At 42.5% G+C, this 24,660-nt stretch overlaps 1 protein-coding gene across 3 annotated transcripts in view; it reads right to left on the bottom strand.

Moving 5' to 3' along the window:
* Window positions 1–24,660, bottom strand: part of FAM227B (family with sequence similarity 227 member B) — a 550,320-nt gene that overhangs the window by 56,494 nt on the left and 469,166 nt on the right. For all 3 annotated transcript variants that reach the window (XM_077473435.1, XM_077473436.1, XM_077473437.1), the window contains one exon: window positions 1,707–1,785. In XM_077473435.1, coding sequence (XP_077329561.1) covers window positions 1,707–1,785 — 79 coding nt within the window. The remainder of the gene's footprint in view (window positions 1–1,706; window positions 1,786–24,660) is intronic.

Raw genomic sequence — 24,660 nt, 5'->3', positions numbered from 1 at the left:
TACCATGACCATATCCACAAAGCCATGGTATGGACAGAAATGAGATCCCAATTTACATCAAACTGGGGTCAACTTTCACACCAGCAGAGAAAGGACAGGGGTAATATTCACGGCATTACTGCAATTTGTTTTTGTTTTTTGTTTTTTTGGTATATGAAAATACATTTTACTTTTTTTCAGAAAAGATTTCACAGACCAAATGGAAGTCGGTGCATTAAAGGGTCTGTTGCAACCTAAATGAAGAAGACAAAGCAGCTGCCGGTGGAGTTCCAGCCACGCATAAAGTATATACAGTATGTACATATCCCAGCTGTTGTTTCTAAGGAAGGCAATGCAGTGCTGCAGTAGAAAGTAAGTAAACATATTGAATATGTGGTTTTTATGAGGAGCAAACATGTGGAGGTAAAGAAATGTTAATTATTTTACCTTTTTATTTCCTTTTTTTATTTATTTTTTTACTTATTTTTCCAATAAAATATTCTTCTTCTTATAATTTTTTTTTAGATATTTTAGGTTTTTATTTCTCTTATAAATTTTTAATTGCAAAATGTAATTGCCCACAATGTCTTTATAGCAGGATCTTTCAATTATTAGACAAAGTGCGGCAACAAAGAAGGTCTGTATTCTGAATCCAAATAACCCCCAAGCCATCTTTTGTCGTAATCTACAGTATACCATATGTTGGAGGACATCAGTGGGGACCTTGAGAAACAGTGTATGGAAGCCAATTATGAAGTTGCCATGCAATATAGGGCAGCTAAACACAGTTGGATGCCTCGGCCCACTCATCCATACAATGTTTCTCAAGGTCCACCTGTGTACCCTGGGATCTCTACTGGCCCATCTCCTCCTTTCTATCCACATGCATAAGAATTTGGTAGTGGAAAATAGCAGAGGGGAAAAAATGCTTGTAAACGCAGACACAGTTAAACATGTCTAAGCCCCTGTACACACGGTCGGAGATTTCAACAACCAAATCCGTCTGATTTTCTCCGTCGGATTTTGTCCGTCGGATCTTGTCCGAAACTGTTGCATACACACGGTCAGACTAAGTTGTCGAAAAATCCGATCTTTCAGAACGTGATGGCGTAATTTCGTTACGATGGGACTACATTCAGGCTAGTAGCCAATAGCTTTGATGTAGGAATTTGATCTGAGCATGCGTGGCACTTGGTCCGATCAAAATTCGCTACACATGATCGGAGTATGTCCGACCGGCCCAGTTGGTCGGGAAATATTTCCAACATGTTGGAAAATTGGGTCCGACGGATATTCCGACGGAATTAGTCCGATGCATACCACACACAGTCGGATTATCCGACGACACGGTCCGATAGGAAACATTCCGACGGATTCTCCGACTGTGTGTACAAGGGCTAAATGTGCATAAATACCTGTTCTAAAAGCAAGTTTTTCTGCCATGTTTTCCTGCCAGCAGTACTGGTGTTCAGGGGCCTTTTTTCTAACATCCAGTGCGCATGAGGCCTTAGGCTTTATCAACTAACTCAGTTAGAAGTATTTCACATTACTAGACCAAATGGCTAGAATCATGCTAGATATACACATTTCTATTTACAGAAACTAAAAAATGGAATGCTATTCAATCACATATTTATTTGCCATGTCTGCCACAGATTTGAAAGATCAAAATGCCCTACATTTAAAAATAAAAATAAAACAAAATCATTAAACTTTATGATACTTACATTTCACACTCTTGTTGTAAACGTTTTCTGTTCTGTTGGGTTTCCCTTATGACATCTTCATAAGTGGGTCCAACAGGAGTGATTTCATCATTGTTAAGGAAACAACAAGGGTTAAACAGTACATGTACAGTATATAATATATATAAAAATATATCACACCTGATATATTATCAAACACCCAACTACTTTTAGCTGATCTCCTTGCATTGCAACTTTGCATTAGTCAGTGGTAAATGTGGTATACACTATATACAATCACCCAACACTAGTTTGTTTCCACAATCCATGACTTTACTTCACAGTTCACACAAATACTTTTTAAATTCAGATGGTAGCACTGACGTAATTTTTTTTCCACAGTAGTGTGACAATCCCTCGACCTCTGGTCTAACTAATCACTTTCAAATTATGGCATGGACCCCTGTGCAAACAATTGGTCATGCAAGCGGGTATCAAAAGGGTTAACACAGACCATAAACTTCTCTCACGCCTCCTTAGATCTCAGCAAGGACTCCAGGTCATGGGTAGAAAGAAAAGATCTAAGTGCTCACCGCTTAAGTATAAGATTTAATTTTTGTGTTCAAACACAAACTACTCACATAAAGATGATTAAATCACAGCATGTAAAGCCGACAATCGTGTTAGTTCCGTAGGGCAGCAGTGGGTGACGTCATGCGTAGCTCCTCCCCCGTAAGCGGTATGTTCAATCAGAACTTCAACGTCACCGGACACGTCACAGACATCGACGTTGATGTCTGTGGCGTCACCGGATCTCTGACGGAACTCCCTGAAGACCTGGAAGCCGAAGGAGAGGTGAGTACCGATCAAAAGAAGTTTGATCGATCAAAAAAATTAATCGATTAATCAAGGAATAAATCTTTAATTTCCACAGCCCTAAAATATAATAAAACAAAATGCTGCCACACACCACAATGCTGTTGTCATATGCAGTGTAGTGTGTTGCGTTGCATTAAAATGCTACATCTAAATGCATCTAAATGCACATCAACTTAACGCAAGTCTATTGAAGAAAAAAAGCTTTTTATTACTTTGCCCTTTGCAAGAACCCATACAGCAGCTATGTTAGGGGAAATAGAGAGTGAGCAGTGGAAAGCTGGCTAGTGAGGTGTTTCAGTGGCAGGCTTTATAGAAATAGATGAGTGACAATGTAAATCCTAGTATAAGGTCCAAAACTGCTCTTTAGTCTCCCATTGTGTGGATGGATGTACTCAGTCTGGCCTGAAGCCTGACTTCTTGTTCCTCCATAAAAGTTTATGAATGCTACCACTGTGTCTTTACCAGACTGTATCCTCTAAAGTCAAAACCACCACTAAACCTATAATGTGTATCTCAACCCAAAAAAACAAAATAAAATTAAAATATACTACAAAAAACAACAACTCATGAATAGAAGGACCCATGTATTGCAACTAAATTGTAAATTTGTAATATCCTATAAAATACACCTAAAGTCATATAAAACTTGCATTCGCCGGGGAGTAAGGTTAGTATCAGTGTCTGCTCTGCACGTCCAAAAAAATCCCCAAACTATTAGCATATATACAACATGTCATAAATTACAACCATTTAAAATACAGTATATTTGCATCTCAAAACATGTCAAACTGTTATATTGCATAATCCAGAATTGTATATTGACATGATGTGACTTAACAATGTTATTTACATATTACCTTAATGAAATTTAGCCTCATATAAAGGTATGTAACTGCTATAGTGTCATGCATGATTACATTTATATGTAAAATCGTGGCATAAACAAACTGTTAGAACACAAACTGGGGTGCAACTGAGCATGATTGCATGTAAATGCACAACTGTCACAATAGTTGATGATCCACCCTGATATCCAGCATAGTGTAGGTACCTTCCGGATCCATTATGGTTCCACTTGTTAGGATCCTTGGGTGAGATGTGGTCTGGAAAGATGAATTGGTAATATATCCTGACTTTATGTTTATAAAACCAGAGAAACGATCAACCAGGAACCAACTCAAGTATGTCCCCCCTCTGCATTGTAAAGTGCTGCGTAAACTGTTGGCATTATATAAATCATGAATAATAATATTCAAGTATGTTCCTAATGGCTGTAACCCATCTAATGTATCAGGTAGTGGAGTTATCCTCTGGATACTGTAGAGCATCCTTTTTGGACCCTTTTAACATGGAGGATCCTTTGAAATAAGTTTCTAGTCTTGGGGAACCCCTGCTAATAACTACTATATCTGCAGCTCTCTGTACATTGTATGGCCTCTTGGAAAAATGTTCTCTACATTTGTGGTCATTAGGAAGAATCCTCCTCTTGCAGATAGCTAAAGTGATCATTGTATGTGTGGAAACTGCTCTTTACTCAGGGGTCAAGTCCTGGAAAAAAAGTGTGGGAACTCACCCAAAATCCCCCCTAGTTCAAAAAGAGAAAATGACTCGGGCCCTGCCCCACAGCACTGTCTTTCTTTGCCCCCTTCACCCCCCCAGTAAAGTCCTTCTCTGGCCTCTCCCCCCACTTTGTAATGTCCTCCTCTGCCCATTCACTCTCCACAGCAATAACCACCTCTGTCCCCTTCACTCCCCCCAGTAATGTCCTCTGCCCCCTTCAGCTCCCCCCATAGCAATGTCCTCCTCTGCCCCCTCCCCACAGTATTGTCATCCTCTGTCCCTTCACCCCTCAGTCATGTCCTCCTCTCCCTCCTTAACCCCCCTAGTAATATCCACCTCTGCCCCCTTCACCTCCCCCCACAGTAATGTCATCCTCTGCCCCTTCACCCCCCAGTCATGTCCTCCTCTGCCTCCTTCACCCCCCTGGTAATATCCACCTCTGCCCTTCACCCTCCCCCAGTAATGTCCACCTCTGCCCCTTCACCCCCCCCAGGCCTGCAGGACTTGACTGCTAACAGGAATGGTGTAACTGCTGTAGCAAAAGTACAGGAATGCCGTTTCCATGCATTCCTGCAGCACTCAAGCCCTGTCTTTACTCAAGGAATTCTAAGTAGCCACTGAAGGAACTCTGGTTGAGAAAGGTTGCTGTAGAGTCCTACAATATTTACTTTTCTTCAGCATCTTTAGAGATGGGACTTGGAGGTATGGATGTGTGGGCAAAGAAAGGACTTTGTCCAGCGTAATCACAGACTTGATTGTTGTGGGGGGATTCTGACTAAAGGAGATGATCGGCATAGTCATCATATTGAATAGATACATGATGAAGCAATTGTTACAACTACTAAATCAGGTTAATGTTCTCCATTTGATTACTGGATTGAGTGTAATAGGCTGAAAAAAACTGAAGAGGCCCATGTGCCCTGCAAAAACGTGAAGTGAATTACACTCTCCTACCAGAAACAATTTGAAAGGTGAGACCATGCAGCCAAAAAAATAAGACCACTGGACTGAAGTAAGCCATGTTTAAGAACCGGCTCATGATGATCCAAATGACTAAAAACTAGAGGTGCACCAAAATTTCGGCGCCTGAAACATCGGCCGAAAATTGTGTTTTTGGCATGCGGCTGAAAGAAAAAAAGGCGCCAATAATGGCACTGAAAATGGGGCGGTCTGACACGGGTGCCACACATTGTGGGGGTGTCATCCTGGCACACCCCTGTCAGAGTCACCCTGTCAGAGTCCTCCCCTCCCGCTGTGTTATGGAGCTGAAATGTTTGGTAGCCCTGTAAGAACGCCTCCTAGACTTGCTCCTGTGATCAGGGCTGCTGATAGGCCAGTACAACTGGCCCTGTTGTACAAGGGCTGGCGTCCTACGCTCAGAGGGGACAGACAGCACAGAATAAAGAAAAAATGTTTTTTTTACTAACTCACACCGCTACTCAGCCGCTCCTACTAGCTTAGAGGCAGGGCTGGCCCAGCCATGGGACCCAATGGGACCATTGTCCCAGGTGGCACTTTAAGAGGGGTGGCATCCGTGAGCCCGTGGGTGAGTGAGCAGGCGGGCAGCTTGGTGGGTGTGTGAGTAGGCGGCTTGGCAGGTGAGTGAGCGGGTGGGATGGGAGCAGGGTCTCTGACCATCCCCTGTACTATGTCTGCAGTCTCTGACCATCTCCTGTAGTATGTCTGCAGTCTGACCATCTCCTGTATCATGTCCGCAGTCTCTGACCATCTCTTGTATCATGTCCGCAGTCTCTGGCCATCTCCTGTATCATGTCTGCAGTCTCTGACCATCTCCTGTACCATGTCTGCAGTCACTGACCATCTCTTGTCTCATGTCTGCAGTCTCTGACCATCTTTTGTCTCATGTCTGCAGTCTCTGACCATCTCCTGTAGTATGTCTGCAGTCTCTGACCATCTCTTGTCTCATGTCTGCAGTCTCTGACCATCTCTTGTATCATGTCTGCAGTCTCTGACCATCTCTTGCCTCATGTCTGCAGTCTCTGACCATCTTCTGTATCATGTCCGCAGTCTCTGACCATCTCTTGTCTCATGTCTGCAGTCTCTGACCATCTCCTGTAGTATGTTTGCAATTTCTGACCATCTCTTGTATCATGTCTGCAGTCTCTGACCATCTCCTGTAGTATGTCTTCAATTTATGACCATCTCTTGTCTCATATCTGCAGTCTCTGACTATCACTTGTATCATGTTTGCAGTTTTCGACCATCTCTTGTATCATGTCTGCAGTCTCTGACCATCTATTTTATCATCTCTACAGTATATGACCATCTATTTTATCATCTCTACAGTATATGACCATCTATTTTATCAACCCTGCAGTCTCTGATCATCTCCTGTAGTATGTCTGCAGTCTCTGACTATCTCCTGTAGTATGTCTGCAGTCTCTGACCATCTCCTGTATCATGTCTGCTAGAGGTGCAGCAAATTTAATTTTTTATAATACTATTAGCAATGTGTTTAAGTTTAAAGTGGGGTACCTCCAAAAAAAAATTAAAAGTCAGCAGCTACAAATACTGCAGCTGCTGACTTTTAATAATCGGACACTTACCTGTCCCAGGGTCCAGCGATGCGGGGGAACGAAGCCCCCCCCCCCCCTCGTTCCCCGCTCCGCTTGCAGCGCCATCATGTACAGTCACTGGGACACGTGACAGGTCCCAGGTGAATGTGCGGCGTGAGAGGAAGTGATGTCACCAGCCTGGGCAAGGAAGAAGGCAGACTACGAGGGACCCCGTAGCAACAGGTATTTAGAGGTGAGTAAAAAATTCTTTTTTGACAATTATTTTTTTTTTTTTAAGAATTTAAGCAACTTTTTATTTTTTGGTGGCAACACCACTTTAAGTAAGAGATTGCAGACATGATACAAGAGATAGTTAGAGACTGAGGACATGATACAAGAGATGTTTAGAGACTGCATACCACATTTTTCTTGAGCTTTTCATGTACTAAAGGTGCCAATAATGCCCAACAATAAATTCATATTAATTTAAATTGATGATATTAGATAAAAATGTGAATATAATACAATTATATATACCTCTACTAAAAACATCTGGAGACTAGAAAATCAATGATAAAATTATTAAAAAAATAACAGAAATATTCAAATGCATGAATTTTTTTTAAGGGACCAAAGTTTACAACTGTTTTCTTTCTTGGTTAGGGTGGTGATGGTAGTTATAGAGCAGTGGTCTCCAAACTGGAGCCTGCAGATCAGATGTGTCCCTTTGCTTACCTTTATCTGGCCCTTGGGGCACTATTACACCCTCTGATAGGAGGCACTAATCCGCCCACTGACACCAACAACGATGCAGTATTCCCCACAATGATACTAATTACGGGGTAGTATTTCTTCCACTGATACCAATGATGGGGCAGTATTCCTCCCACTGATACTAATTGTGAAGCAGTATTTCTCCCACTAACCCCAATGATGGAACACTATTCCTCCTCCTACTAACTGCAGGCTCTATAATTTTGTGGTCCCACCAACCACCAAACCTGAGGAATAGTTTTCTTCCACTGATGCCAGGATGTTTTCTACTTCCACTGGCCACAGTCTGGCCCCTGGATTACATGACAGTAAACTGGTCCCTTGTTTAAAAAGTTTGGAGACCTCTGCTACACTGAAAGCACAAATGATCCGAAAACACATGGCCAAAATCATTAATTACTATCTGTTGCAAGGAAATAAGACAGCTAAAGTCTGCAGTGGAACTGTGGATGAACTGTAAGGTTCGCCATGAGGATTGGAAAAACATACTGTGAATATCTGCCAGGAAAAAAACTGAATGCAAGCATACCTAAAAGAATTGTTGTTGCTTGTAACCCTTTTGCTGCCAGAGCAGTTTTTGCACATGTTACGAAGATGCACATGTTAGGCCCAAAGATAAGTTAAAACTCTTATACATTACATACATTATATATTTTCTGAAAATCAGAGACCAGGAAGAATCAAATGACAGTAGTTGCAATTTTTTTGTCTTTTGCACATGTTTAGCAAACCCAGATTTTTAGTAAAAAAAAATACACTGAAGTTAATTTTAGTGTACAAAGACACAGATACACTGTATTACCTATTTTTTTAAATGAAAATATAAAAGATAGGGTTGTGTCGCGTAAATAGATACCAAAAATATCAAGTCTTAATGGTACTTTTGTACTATGTGATCCGGTGCAGACAAAAGCACTGTGTTTGCAACCTGCATTTGGGGTATTGTTCATTTTACACTGACAGGTCCTCATTATGGAGACATCAGGATTTTAATAGACTCCTTATCACTGGCAATTCCAGGTTGAGAAGGGAAGATCAGTGAGTGGATTTTTACTGATCTCCCATCGCTCTCCATCCTGACACCTGCCATAGAGGTCCCAGGCACCCAATAGGGTGAGCCTGGGACACGTGGGAAGGAGGCAGCAGCACCTTCATTCACATGTAGAAGTGATTACATCTGTTACATAGCTGGCAGCTAGGAGTGAAAATGCAAGCTGAATCCCAGCTGCTACAGCAACCAGAAGTTTGTTTTTTACATGCCGGTGCTGGCACCAATGCAGTAGTTAGTGGCAGTGATAATCATCATACAGCTCAATATGAATAGACCAGGTGGGGACAAGGGATCTGTAATTTCTCTTACTCACCCGTATTGTAAATTTGAACTTGAGTTATCACACTATAAATATGCCTTTTGTTGCCAAAGCAGTTAATATTAGCCAAGTAAATATGTAAAAAACATATGTACACCAAAATATGAAAAATGTTAGATATTTGCCCTTGGACGATGCCTGTGTTGACAAAACATGGGTTGGGCGGAACTACCGTATATACTCGAGTATAAGCCGAGATTTTCAGCCTCTTTTTTGAGGCTGAAAGTGCCCCCCTCGGCTTATACTCGAGTCATCGCTGTCTGCCCGCTCGATCAGCGTGTCGAGCAGACAGACAGCGGCCATTCTATTCAAAAGCCGCGCCTCCGGCTCCGCCTTCGCCTGTGATAGGCGGAACACTGAATTTCCCAGCAGCCTGTGTTCCGCCTATCACGAACATCGTATCATCCTCGTACTACGGACGAGGATGATACGACGTCTGTGATAGGCGGAACACAGGCTGCTGGGAAATTCAGTGTTCCGCCTATCACAGGCGAAGGCGGCGGCGCAGCTTTTGAACTTTACAATGGCCGCCGACGAAGAGGGCACGGGACGGAGGCAAGGCAAGGCACGGCACGGCACGGGACGGGACGGGACGGGGGCAAGGCAAGGCACGACACGGGACGGATGCAAGGAGGCAAGGCACGGCACGGGACGGAGGCAAGGAGGCAAGGCACGGGACGGAGGCTCGGGACAAAGGTAGGCTGGACACACACACACACACACACACACACACACACACACACACACACACACACACACACACACACACACACACATGGATGGAGACACACACAGGGATGGATGGATGGATGGAGACACACACACACAGGGATGGATGGATGGATGGATGGAGACACACACACACAGGGATGGATGGATGGATGGATGGAGACACACACACACAGGGATGGATGGATGGATGGACACACACACACACAGGGATGGATGGACGGACACACAGGGATGGACGGACACACAGGGATGGACGGACACACAGGGATGGACGGACACACAGGGATGGACGGACACACAGGGATGGACGGACACACACACAGGGATGGACAGGCATGTCTCACCCTCGGCTTATACACGAGTCAATAAGTTTGCCAGTTTTTTTGGGGGTAAATTGGGGGCCTCGGCTTATATTCGGGTCGGCCTATACTCGAGTATATACGGTACATCAGTGATGTTTTCATATTCTCTCATCAGCCAGAGTGTAATCTGCCTTTGAAGATGTAATATTGTATTTTGGTGTAGATGTATTTTGGATAGAGATCCTTCATTGGCTGCCTTTAGTGAATTCCGGTAACCCGCTTTGTAACACTTGTGTGGTGGAAGAAAGAAACACATTTGATGTGAAGATCACTGCCTGTCCCTGGGTAGTGGAATTTTTTTTATTTGTTTGAGCACTTATTTCAAATTTCTATAAATATTGTGCAATGAATAACAAACACAAAAAGAACACTATTATATATTTGGTTCTTCTAGGGGAAAGCACAACACCCTGTTTTTACTTGTTTTAGTGGATTTCTGTGTCTTTCAGTGAGTGCTACCATCTTAGTTATTATTTAGGCCTCATGCACAATGGAAGTTTTAACGCTGCTGTTAGGGGCATCTGGCATTTTTTTCTGCCTCTAAAGGCTCCTGCATATTAGCCTATGTGTCCATGCACACATAGGCGTTAAAGGAGTTTAGAAGAAGTGGTGTTTGGAGGCAGAAAAAACACCCACTGCCACCACGTACAGAATCTGCAGCGTTTTGGCAGAAAAACAATTGACGCATGTAAATGCGTCTATGCATGCATTAATGCTAAGGCATCATGCAGGCTTTTGTAGCATACTACGCAGACTTTTATTCTGCTATCCCACCGTATGACCAACAGGTACTGACTGACCTGCTGGGCCCCCTCCAGATCCCGGTGTTGCCCGATACGGTGGTGGACAGTCTTCAGGCCCCCTTCACAGACAAAGAATTGGCGATAGCCATTGCATCCTTTCCTAACGGGAAAGCGCTGGGACCGGATGGGCTCCCAGCGGAGTGGTACAAGCAATACTTAGATGTCTTGTCGCACAGACTTCTACGACTTTACATGGACTGTTTTGAACAAGTGGGTTTCCCAACTTCCTTTTACGAGGCACATGTAGTGTTATTACCCAAACCTGACAAAGACCTGCTCTGCTGTTCTTCAAACAGAACCATGGTCCCGCTGAACATGGACTTAAAAATACTCACCAAAATGCTTGCCAACAGACTGATGAAGATTATATACGGAGAGTATATACCCATACACAACTGGGGGCGGAGTCGTCCTCTGGGGGGGCACTGGTGTTTTTTGAACTGGAAAAAGCCTTTGATTCTATTGACTAGGGCCATATGACTCATATGCTGTAATGCATGGGGTTTGTCCCTAACTTCCCCAAATGGATCTTGCTGCTGTATGAGCGCCCGTAGCGGCCCTCCGTGTCAATGCGGGGGGTGTCTAAGACTTTTCCAGTGTTCAGGGGCACCAGGCAGGGGTGCCCCCTTTCCCCTGGTCTTTTTGCATTGGTAATGGAGCCCTTGGCGATTGCATTGCATTCCTCCCCCCAAATCCAGGGCATTAAGGTAGGCACCCTAACTGAAACCACAGCACTTTATGCGGACGACTTGGTTCTGTTTGTCAGTGACAGCAGAACTTCTTTACAGGCTGCGTTGGCACTTAGACAGATTCACATTGGTCTCTGGGCTCAGGGTCAACTGGTCTAAATCCAAAATACTCCCCTTGCGCTCCCATCCTATCCCCAAACAAGCTTACCCCACCATCCCCCTCCAATGGGTGTCCCGAATCAAATACTTAGGACTACAGATTACTAACTCAAAATTTCCCCGCTGCTTGCTATAATGACCGAGAAGTCTAAGGCCTGGTAAAACCTCCCTCTGTCTCTCATTGGGAAGATAAACTTTATAAAAATGAAAATTCTACCCCTGTAAAACCTTAGGAATTCCCTGGTTTGGATCCCCAAGTCCATATTTGAATCAATAGATGCCATGATCTCCTCCTTTTAGTGGCAGGGAGGTATCCCCCGTCTCAAATTAGCAATACTACAATAGCCTTGGGGGGAGGAGGGCCTCGCGGTTCCTAACTTCCACAAATACTTCCTGGCTGGACAGTTCACGGTGGCCCACCGCTGGCTGACTACTCCTCCTGATGATGCCTCTGTATCCCAGGAGGCAGCTTGTGTGGGCTCCTATGAGGCGCTGTCTCATATGGTATACAGGGGTCTAAAAGCCCCGTACCCATTGACATCCTCCGTGCGCTCAGTAATGAAGGCATGGGTCATGGCCCAGGGAGGGCTAATAACTAGCCCATCCAGACTTTTTCCTAATACCCCACTGTGGAGGAACCCCAATTTAACCCACTTCTTCGGTTACCCGGATCCAGTGGTATGGACCAAATATGGTATAAAAATCTTGCTCCACATTGTATCAAACAGTACTTTATTGCCATTTGATTAATTAAAACTAAAATATGATTTGCCAAACTCACATTTCTTTAGGTACATTCAATTGCGGCATGCTTTTTGCTCACAATTTGGTAGGGAGCCCCTTGACCTTGAGCCCAGCAACCTAGAGCTACTGACCCCCAGTGAATCATTGCAAAAAACTGTTTCCTGCTTATATAAAGATTTATTCCATGAAACAACCTTCCCGTTGGGGCCTTGGAGGAGAGCTTAGGAGGCCATGGCTCCGGGACTGGATAGAGGTGATTGGAACAATATGTGGGGGACTGCATTCCAGTATTTAGTATTTAGCAGAGATAGATTGATCCACTACAAGTTCCTACACAGAATCTACCTCACCCCGGCTAGACTGGCAAGGATGTTTGGAACCCAGCACTCCCTGTGCTGGAGATTTGCTGCACCCTTAGCTAATTTTATGCATATTTTCTGGGAATGCCCATCAATTAAAGCTTATTGGCAAGCCATTGCCTTCTGTATAAGGTCGGTCACTTCAATCTCTATCCCTGTGTCCATTGAGTTGTGTCTTCTACACTTAGTGGAGCCTCTGGCCACTACTAGGGCCATTCGGACCCTTCTTACCCTGTTACTGTTTTATGCTAAAAAGCCTTATCCTTTCATGGAAGAGCTCTGTGTCACCAACTTTGGAGTCTTGGAAAACATTGGTCAACAAGGCAGTACCTTTTTACAAGGCTACATACTTGAGCAGAGGGGCTCTGAATAAATTTGAGAAGGTTTGGGGGGTGGATGGCTTCCATGGACACGGCATCAGATTAATCACACTAGAACACAGCCCAGGATCCTTGGTAGGCATAGTAACTTGGAGAGGAGATTGTCTTGAAGGGCTAGAAATTAGTGAGTGGTCGAAGAACTGGCGCACTGCATATTTGGGGATGGGCAACTCTCCTAAATTGAACCATGTCACTAGGGGGCGGGGGGGGGGGAGAGGAGGACGTCACTACTTCACGGAGGATATTTGCATCATCATATGGGAAGTCGCGGAACTGTAACCTTGTGTTATGGTACACTGCCTCCGGCTGGAGGTAGGAATGTTCGTGTACCTATCTGGGCAGAGTTAGTGGGGGGTACATCACAAGTTTATGTGATACCTTTTATGTTGTACTGTTTTCTGTACTGGTAAGTTTGTGGCCAATTGTTGCCCACAATGTGTAGACATGTTAAGCGCTTGAGCATTAATTCATTCCAATTGCCAGAATTCTGGCCAATGAAATGAAGTAACACCCAAATGCTTGGCGTTTACGAATGTCAAGCATTTTTTTAGGCAAAAATGTGGCTTACAAGAAGAAAGGTATTTAGGAGTTAGCTAACAAACACCCTGAGGGCCTTATAATCATTGATTGGATATATATACATTGTTGTCCATACATTGTATCACAATCACAATATTTGTTAGTTGGCAACATTGTTATATCACATAATTGTATTTTGATATTCACCCATATAACACAAATATTTTTGTTTTTCTCATTTGGATCATGGCAGATCCATAGTCTCTATTCAGTCCAGCAGCGACTTTTGAATATGCCGACTGTTGCGCACTGTCAATCTAAAGTAAAGCAGCCCTGAAGTGGAACTTGTCTCTTCATTCCACATCAGGCTCCACCTGCCCAGTGACAAGTCAATTCCTAAAGGTGGGCATGGCCTATATTTCGGTAATGACATCCCCAGTTAACTTATTTATCTTTAAGATTTTGGCTGGGGATCTCCTGGTTTATAGATAAATGGGGCTAGGAATACAGCTTTGTGTGGAAAGCCATGATATACTTGACAGATTCCAAGCACTTACACAGCCTTTTCTAAGTACTGGTGTACCTCTGTATGCCAGCTCAGAGTTAATCTTAATTATTAACAGTTCCTCAATCTGAGAACAAACAGTAATTCTTTAAGAATGTGTCACTGCAATCGTTTTTAAAGTGGTGGTAAAGTGGCAGAACTACCTGAATCTGCCTGGAGTTTGCATGTTCTCCCTGTGCCTGCTTGGGTTTCCTGCCACACACCAAAGACATTCTGGTAGGTTAATTGGCTCCTGTCCGAACTGGCCCATGTATGTGTATGTATGAATGTGAGCAGAGTTCCAGCCTGGGGACAAAAAATTAACAAATACTGTAGCTGCTGACTTTTAATATAGGGACACTTGTTCAGGGATCCTTCAGGCTTCACTGCTGGTTTCCTATTGCGCATGCGCGAGTCATGCAGAGCTTTCTGAATGGTCCTGTTGTCTTCTGGGACACACACACACATCCCAGAAGGCAATGGGGGGAAAGGAGGGCCAGATAAAACCATGGAAGTGACGTACCTTACTGTGGTGACATGGGACGGAAGTCCCAAAGAAAACATGGGAAAGAGGCGAAAAAGGGAAAAAAACAGGGGCGTGGTGTTCTTTTGTTTGAGACCGAGTTCTCTTTTTTGCCTGGAACTCTGCTTTAAGGACCTTAGATTGTAAGCTCTTTGAGGGCAGGGACTGATGTGAATGTACTATATATATATATATATATATATATATATATATATATATATATATATATATATATATATGTATATATATATATTTATATTTATTTATATATGTGTGTGTGAAATGCGATGTGTAAATTGACGGCGCTATATAAGTACCTGTAATAGATAAATACATTTGAGCACATGATGCAGGCAGTTAGCAGGTAGTTCTTAAAGGAGAAAAGTCCTATTAGGGCTAGGGACAGACCAATTATTGGTGTGGCCGATATTCACTTTTTTGGAAGTATCGATCACAAACATACCCAATATTACCAATATTGCGTCAAGGGGTTTTACTGGGGTGATGCCTGCAGCTGCAAGCATCACGCCAGTACTGTTCTTTAGAGCGGACGGTCAGCTTTATTGTAAATAAAACCTTGCGGCTCAGCTGCTCGGCTGTTATTACAAGCGGTGGGACGTCCTGCCGCCATCCCACCGGGAGGCCCGAGCAATCAGCAGGCACGTCCGCCGGCTGGCTGAAGACCTGATGCTTCGTTTGGGTCTCGGATCTAGTAACCCAAAAGTGATGTCACGTTATCACATCCTGGATTACTGGCATCTTAACCACTTGCCGACCGCCTCACGCCGATGTACGTCATCAGAATGGCACGGGCAGGCATAAGCACATATATGTACGTCCTTTGCCTCCCGCGGGTCGGGGGCCCGATCGGGCCCCCGCCCGGTGCCTGCGGCGGTCGGTTTTCGTTCGGGAGCGATCCCGGACGAGGGGACGGCCATTCATTCATGGCCACCCCCTCGCGATCGCTCCCGACGAATGGAAATCCCCGGTGACATCACTTCCTCTCCTGTAATGTAAACACAGGAGAGGAAGTGATGTATTCTCTCCTCCGTGTCGGTATTTTTCGTTCCGACACGGAGGAGAGCGGATCAGTGAGTTGCACCAACACATCCCACACACAGTAGAACATGCCAGGCACACTCACACCCCCCCTTTACCCCCCGATCACCCCCCCAATTACCCCTGCCCCCCAGTCACAGTGACACCAATGTCATTTTTTTTTTTTTTTTTTTTTTTTTGCATTGGTGTCATTTGTGACTGTAATAACTGTTAGGGCAGTTAGGGTTAGCCCCCTTTAGTTCTAATGTACCCCCCTAACCCCCCCAATAAAGGTTTAACCCCGTGATCACCCCCCGTCGCCAGTGTCACTAAGGCTGGGTTCACATTGCAGCGGTTTATGAGAACGAATGTGATTCGCACCGCACTGCAGTGCAAATCACATCCGATCTCTGTGCGATTCGAGTTCAGCCATTCGCCGCACCCGCCGCACCCGCCACACCCGCCGCACCCGCCGCAAATTCGCACGGGACCCTTTTTTTGGCCCGCAGCAGAATCGGATCGCATGGGTGTTCACACCATGCGATCCGAGTTTGCAGATCGCACTGCGATATGCGAACTGATCTGGGGGTGTCAGTAACATTTCACTGACACTCCCAGCAGTTCGCATAGGGCAGTGTGAACTGCCGCCGGGAGGCATGCGATGCGGGAACCCGCCGCGGATTCGCGGCGTTTCCGCATCGCTCCAGTGTGAACCCAGCCTAATAAGCGATCATTTTTCTGATCGCCGTATTAGTGTCACAGGTGACGCTAGTTAGGCAGGTAGGTATTTAGGTTCGCCGCAGCTTTTTATAGCGCTAGGGACCCCCATATACTACCGCATAAAGCCCCCTGATTGCCCCCTAGTTAACCCTTTCACCAGTGATCACCATATAACTGTTACAGGTGACGCTGGTTGGTTAGTTATTTTTTTATAGTTTCAGGGCACCCGCCATTTATTACCTAATAAAGGTTTAACCCCCTGATCACCCGGCAGGTGTCATTTGTGACTAATAACTGTTAGGGCAGTTAGGGTTAGCCCCCTTTAGTTCTAAGGTACCCCCCTAACCCCCCCAATAAAGGTTTAACCCCGTGATCACCCCCCGTCGCCAGTGTCACTAAGGCTGGGTTCACATTGCAGCGGTTTATGAGAACGGATGTGATTCGCACCGCACTGCAGTGCAAATCACATCCGATCTCTGTGCGATTCGAGTTCAGCTATACAGATAGTATGGCTGAATTCGTGTCGCACCCGCCGCAAACTCGCACGGGACCCTTTTTTTGGTCCGCAGCAGAATCGGATCGCATGGGTGTTCACACCATGCGATCCAAGTTTGCAGATCGCACTGCGATATGCGAACTGATCTGGGGGTGTCATTAACATTTCACTGACACTCCCAGCAGTTCGCATAGGGCAGTGTGAACTGCCGCCGGGAGGCATGCGATGCGGGAACCCGCCGCGCATTCGTGGCGTTCCCGCATCGCTCCAGTGTGAACCCAGCCTAATAAGCGATCGTTTTTCTGATCGCTGTATTAGTGTCACAGGTGACGCTAGTTAGGCAGGTAGGTATTTAGGTTCGCCGCAGCTTTTTATAGCGCCAGGGACCCCCATATACTACCGCATAAAGCCCCCTGATTGCCCCCTAGTTAACCCTTTCACCAGTGATCACCATATAACTGTTACAGGTGACGCTGGTTGGTTAGTTATTTTTTTATAGTTTCAGGGCACCCGCCATTTATTACCTAGTCTCACTAGTGTACCCCTAAATTTAGGGGTGTCTACTTTCTAAAATGGGGTCATTTGGGGGGGGGGGGTTTGTGCCATCTTGGCATTTTATGGCCTTCAAAACTGTAACGCCCTTAGAAAGCCTGAAGGCGGTGCTTGGTTTTTGGGGCCCCGTACGCGGCTAGGCTCCCAAAAAGTCCCACATATGTGGTATCCCCGTACTCAGGAGAAGCAGCAGAATTTATTTTGGGGTGTCATTTCACATATGCCCATGGCATGCGTGAGCAATATATCATTTAGTGACAACTTTGTGAAAAAAAAAAAAAGTTTGTAATTTTCCCGCAACTTGTGGCAAAATATAAAATATTCCATGGACTCAACATGCCTCTCAGCAAATAGCTTGGGGTGTCTACTTTCTAAAATGGGGTCATTTGTGGGGGTTTTGTGCCATCTTGGCATTTTATGGCCTTCAAAACTGTAATAGGTAGTGAGAAGTGAACTCAAAAAATTACGCCCTTAGAAAGCCTGAAGGCGGTGCTTGGTTTTCGGGGCCCCGTACGCGGCTAGGCTCCCAAAAAGTCCCACATATGTGGTATCCCCGTACTCAGGAGAAGCAGCAGAATTTATTTTGGGGTGTCATTTCACATATGCCCATGGCATGCATGAGCAATATATCATTTAGTGACAACTTTGTGAAAAAAAAAAAAAAAAAAAAAAAGTTTGTAATTTTCCCGCAACTTGTGGCAAAATATAAAATATTCCATGGACTCAACATGCCTCTCAGCAAATAGCTTGGGGTGTCTACTTTCTAAAATGGGGTCATTTGTGGGGGTTTTGTGCCATCTTGGCATTTTATGGCCTTCAAAACTGTAATAGGTAGTGAGGCGTGAAATCAAAAATTGACGCCCTTAGAAAGCCTGAAGGCGGTGCTTGGTTTTCGGGGCCCTGTACGCGGCTAGGCTCCCAAAAAGTCCCACATATGTGGTATCCCCGTACTCAGGAGAAGCAGCAGAATTTATTTTGGGGTGTCATTTCACATACGCCCATAGCATGTGTGAGCAATATATCATTTAGTGACAACTTTGTGTAAAAAAAAAAAAAAAATTTTTTTTTTGTCATTATTCAATCGCTTGAGGCAAAAAAATAAAATATTCAATGGGCTCAACATGCCTCTTATCAATTTCCTTAGGGGGTCTACTTTCCAAAATGGGGTCATTTGGGGGGGTTTTGTACTGCCCTGTCATTTTAGCACCTCAAGAAATGAGATAGGCAGTCGTAAACTAAAAGCTGCGTAAATTCCAGAAAACGTACCTTAGTTTGTAGATGTGACAACTTTTGCGCAAACCAATAAATATACAATTATTGACTTTTTTTTTACCAAAGACATGTGGCTGAATACATTTTGTCCTAAATGTATGACTAAAATTGAGTTTATTGGATTTTTCTAATAACAAAAAGTAGAAAATATCATTTTTTTTCAAAATTTGCGGTCTTTTTACGTTTATATCGCAAAAAATAAAAATCGCAGAGGCAATCAAATACCATCAAAAGAAAGCTCTATTTGTGGGAAGAAAAGGACGCAAATTTTGTTTGGGTACAACATTGCATGACCGCGCAATTACCAGTTAAAGCAGCGCAGTGCCAAAGTGTAAAAAGACCTCTGGTCATTTACCAGCAAAATGGTCCGGTCTGAAAGTGGTTAAAGGCTAGAAAGTATTAAAAAATGCAGATCTTGGGGTTTTGAAGTGCAGAAGAGGGATTTGGGGTCTTATAGACCCACAATCCCTCCATAAAAAGTACCTGTCACTGATTATTACTGTCACCAGGGATGTTTACATTCCTTGTGACAGCAAAAACAGTAATAAAAAAATGTAAAGGGACAGTGTAAAAATTTTAAATGTACAGAATATCAGCAGAGAATATTGGCCTGAAAGGTGGCCAAAATATCGTTATCGTATTGGCACCGAAAAAATTATATCGGTCGATCCTTAATTAGGGCTATATTGAATTCCCCTAAACACAGCATGTTTTCTATTGGCAAGCCAGATTGTATTCATGCATGTCAAAGGCTGGGTTTGCTTCTAAATTCTAATCACAGATTAGGCACAGAAATATATGAAATTAAAAACTTCCACGTTTACAGTTGTTTCTTTTGTAAATGTACAGGAAAGCTGCTCCACTTTATAACTGTAGATGGAGGCAACTTGCTGTGCGTGACAATTATATAATCATATCCAGAATATTTAAAATTAACAGTGGAATGTTTTTCTGCTTAATTTGGGGCACTAACATTTCTTTGTAAATGAAGACAGAGTACAAGAAGTGGGGAACAGTATTCACAAATAATTAAATAATGCTCACATAGGCAATGAATAACGAGGGCACCATTCCAAACAGATGGGAATTCTGTTTATTCTACAGCATTACTACTAAATGCCTAATCAAATAAATAAACCTCAGATAAGCAAAAATTTCCACGTTTAAGGCCCACAACATTATTTAATTTTCTTTTTTTTTCCAATTTCCTCTGTAATGTATAACAAAAATGTTCAGTGAAAAGAATAGAAGAAGATAATGTATTTTGGCAAGTGCTGGCAAACATTCATGTTCATAAAACAATTTTCATGGTTGCTGGAATGTTGACTTATCCATCATGGCAGAGCATAACTGATGAACTGATGAATGTATTAATGAGCATGGCTGTAGCCTATTGAAAGGAACAGGATTTTGCCAGCTCAGGTTGATTTAATTATGGAAACATTTTCCAGCACTTAACTGAATGAATCAATATTTCTTGATCTAATTTTATACCTTTATTATTCTCAGTAGAGTTTCAATGTGCTTTTTTAAGTGCAGCAATTTCGTATATTTCATAGACAAAGATGCAGGTGTGAGTTGACAATTTAAAAATATTCTATAATCAAGATTCAATTAGTGCAACCAAACCTAAACCAATGATAAAAATCTTAAAAACGATTCAAAAATTATATCTAGTTGCTGCTAACACCACAAAGCATTTTTCACTACAGTTGATAGAAATATAAACCAAAAATTGGTGCAGTGCTACTTCAACTCATTAGTGCATAACTGTGTACCACAGGTCAATTCGCTCGAATAAAGTGCAACAATATGTATAACCCTAAACATATGTAATAAATATACAAAATATAAAGTGCAGTAGTATATAAACACAAAACGATATGCATTTAATAATGTAATACTGTAAACAAAGTGATTATAGAGTGTAAAGTGTCCATAAATTTGTGTAAATAAAATAAAGTGCAAAGTGTCCATACATCTCAAAGGATGAAATTAAAAATGATATAAAGTAGTCCTGTGATTTAAATAGATTATTTCATTCTAAGTGCTATTCCATCATGGTGTAGATAATGGATCCAAAAAGTGCTTGTGCTGTTCTCCACCTATGTTCTCTAGGTGGAAGAGAGCACAAGCACTTTTTTGATTCATTTTTTACACCATGGTTGAATAGCACTTCGAAAGAAATAATCTATTTAAATCAAAGGACTACATTATACAATTTAAAATGTTATCTTTAGAGATTTATGGACACTTTGCACTTTATTTTATAAACATGAATTTATGGACACTTTGATTACAGTATTACATTATTAAATGTACATAGTTTTGTGTTTATATACTACTTATATTGTGTATAGTTATTGCATGTGTTTTGTGTTATACCTTTATTTGAGAGAATTGATCTGTGGTACACAGTTATACACAAATAAGTTGGAGTGACGCTGCATTGATTTTTGGTTTACATATTAAAATGTAGGTATTCTGCAAATTTTAGGACCACCTAAAGATTTCTAAAACCCCGAATGACGGAGTTCTGAATGTTTAATTAACTTAAAAACAGTGAGAAATGCTATTAAATTGAATCTGAACAATGAAGGCAGCCATTGCTGAATCCAGTTTTTGCTAACCCCCCAGCTGTTAGGTTGATGCTTTGGCTCCAATGCTGTCTTAATCTTTAAACTAACACAGAGAGAAAAAAAAATACACTTTTTACAGCATGCTTTTCTCATGTCTGTTTCTTAACCACTTCAGCCCTGAAAGATTTTGGCTGCTCAATGATATGGCACAGCTTCGCTTTACCTGACAATTGCGTGGTCATGCGACACTGTACCTAAACTACATTGACGTCCTTTTTTCCCCACAAATAGAGCTTTCTTTTGGTGGTATTTGCTCACCTCTGTGGTTTTAATTTTTTTGCACTATAAACAAAAGAAGAGCGACAATTTTGAAAAAAAAAACAATATCTTTTACATTTTGCTATGATAAATATCCCTAAAAAAAGCGTACATAGCCTGCAGACTTTCTACGCTTTTTTTATTGATATCTGTATTTTTGTACCCTTCTTCATTGAGGATTTGTACATACATGTATCTTGTTTTTTTAAATTTGTTTTAATAAAACATTTCCTATCGGATTAATCTGCTCTATGAAGAGGCTTTTTGTTTTTTTCCGTATTTTTCTGTTTGCATTTTTTACGCACCTATTTGGGGTGTGATTGTCCTTTTTACTACCTTGGAGCCGAAAAAACGTCCCAGATTGGATACCCCGAGATTGGATGGTGTATTGGCATAGCTGAGGTTTACATCACCTGGATGGAGGAATTGCTGTCTATCACAATTTGATGTCTGAATGACTCACCACCAAGGTGTGTGGGTCCACACCTTCGGGTAAGCGTATCCATTACCTTTCCTGTTTATAACGTGGTATCTGTATGAAGGGTGACATCCAGCTGCTGTCTTCACCTCTGGGGTATTTTGACGTGTGGCATTGCAACAGATCCTGACTACTCTCTACCGTGAAGTGATCATCTAGGATTATAGAGAGGCCACTTGGTACCTCCATTATTTGAACTTTTTTAGTTTTTTCATGTCACGAGTCACAAAGACTTTTTCACACTTGTGTAGTTATACTAAGTGCACTTGCCTTTATCTAGTGTAGCTTGGTTACGCTATCTATTACATTTATATTTTTTGTGTGTTATAATAACACTTCTCTCCACAAGGTGTTTTCTATTTTAAGCGCTACATTTTTTGGTTTTTATTGTATATTAATTGTTGATAAAATTCATCAGTAATTATTAATTATCGTACAAAATATAAACCATAATATTGTAGATGTATGGTGATCATTAATAAAGTTGGGATGCTGGAAAATAAAAAGAAAAAAGAACAGAATGTGAAGGATGCCGAACAGAAGGAGGCTCTATCCTTTTATAATGATCCCTGTCCAATCAGCTGGTGCAACAGATTGCAACAGCTGACAGGCAGGGAGGGGAGACCGAAAGCAGATCTGCCCCCTAAATGATGGGCACGCCGGCCCGTCCACGGCGCAAGCGCACACGTCGGAACGAGGCCGCGCCCACTCCACTCACTGACACCGCAGGCTTCTTCCGCTGGACAACGCATGTCCGACGGGGGTACCCAAGGGAGAACAGTCACAAACAGTGTAACTGTATTCTCCCACAACGCTGCCACAGGTTAGATGGCCTGGGTGGCTTAGTGTGCTGGGTGCTTTCCTGGGGGGCAGACACCTGTTGAAATAAGGGGGACAAAAGAAATGGTCAGCAGGAAAAACGGCTAGATTGACACACTCTGCAAGGAGCAGGACACACAAGAGGATGAATTCTTTCAAAAAGGGAGAGGAACCATCGGTTTCATAGTTAATATAAACTCTCACAGAGCACATCATATATATATAGAAAACGACACAAATAATAATGTAATACAGATTCCTTATAAAATAAAGGTCACAGTTTATTCAAATCAGCATGGTAATGTTCCATAGAGAAAAAACAAGAAACCTGTTTAGATTCTCCCAAGAACGAACCTTAGGGAAAAACAGAGAAATCACGACACTCTAATACATTTGCTATACTTTATGTTGGACATTCATTGCAACAGCGTGTAATATACGTATATGTGATATATTATATCTAACAGTAGCAGTAGAGAAAATACCATACTCTATATGACCATTTATTACAACATATTAACCATTTAATAAAACATATTGTAGCATACTCTATATGACCATTTATTACAAAATATTGTAGCATCTATACATTGATTCCTAATTTCCAATAATTTGTGTTATTCAATAATCTTATATAGATAATAACAAATATGTATAGCCAAAAAGATGAATCCAAGATATATTTTTAATCTATGATAACAGGTCAATATTGAGAAGGTTATTTCTCCATTTCTCCTGAAGACAACCCCTCTAAAAAGGGTTTAAACCACATGGTTTCATTTAACCCTGGGGGTTGTGTGGCCTTCAGTCTATGAATCCATTGGGATTCCAATTGCAAGAGGGCCTTGTTCCAATCCCCCCCCTGGGATCGGGATGTACACAATCCAGGATAAGGAATTACATTTTGGGAAAGTTCCCATTGTGTACTATGCTGGTATGTCTTCCCAGGGGGAGGTCAGGATCACAAGTTTGCATACTTAAAATATGTCTGTATGCTCTACACCAGAATTCTACCTTTGTTTTGCCAACATAGAAGCATGTACAGTCACACAATAGTAGATATACCACCCCAAGCATTCTGCAATTAGCAAAATGCCTGGGGTGGAAAATCTGACCATTGGGTAGCCTGTTTTTTTTTTTTTTGAACATACATATACCTGCAGTAATGGCATTTGCCACAAATGAATGTTGCTTTATATTTGCAATGCATCTCAGCCATATCACCTCGAAATTCACTACTGACCACCCTGTCTCTAATGGGCGTAACGTGTTTAAAGGTGAAAAGGGCTTTGATGGGGACAAATTGTCCCAAAGTTGGATCCAGTGACAGCAAATGCCAATACTTCTCTACAATAGTTAGAATTTTATTTTTCTGGTTACTGTGTTTCGTAATGATTCTAACCGTATTCGTGTCTTTTTTGGATTTATTCGAGTAAAGAAGATTTTCTCTTGTTTGTAGTGAAGCTTTTCTAAATGCCCATTTCAAACAGGTGTGAGAATATCCTGTGAAAGAAGCCTGTCACAGAGCTTATCTGCTTCTAGATATTATTGTCCGTACAATTACGCCTTAGGTATTGGCTGTAGGGGATGGAGTCCATCAATGGCTTTGGATGGAAACTGGTGGCATGCAAAATCCCCTACAGCCAATACCTCAGAGGCGTAATTGTACGGACGATAATATCTATAAAGTGGAAGCAGATAAGCTCCGTGACAGGCTTCTTTGACGGGAATACTCTCACACCTGTTTGAAACGGGCATTTAGAAAAGCTTCACTACAAACAAGAGAAAATCTTCTTTACTCTAATAAATCC

Source organism: Lithobates pipiens, unplaced genomic scaffold (genome assembly GCF_037356315.1).
Source record: "Lithobates pipiens isolate NorthernLeopardFrog02 unplaced genomic scaffold, aLitPip1_a1.2 Scaffold_8, whole genome shotgun sequence".
In the NCBI taxonomy this organism is placed as follows: Eukaryota; Metazoa; Chordata; class Amphibia; order Anura; family Ranidae; genus Lithobates; species Lithobates pipiens.
This window is presented reverse-complemented; position numbering and strand designations above follow the sequence as displayed.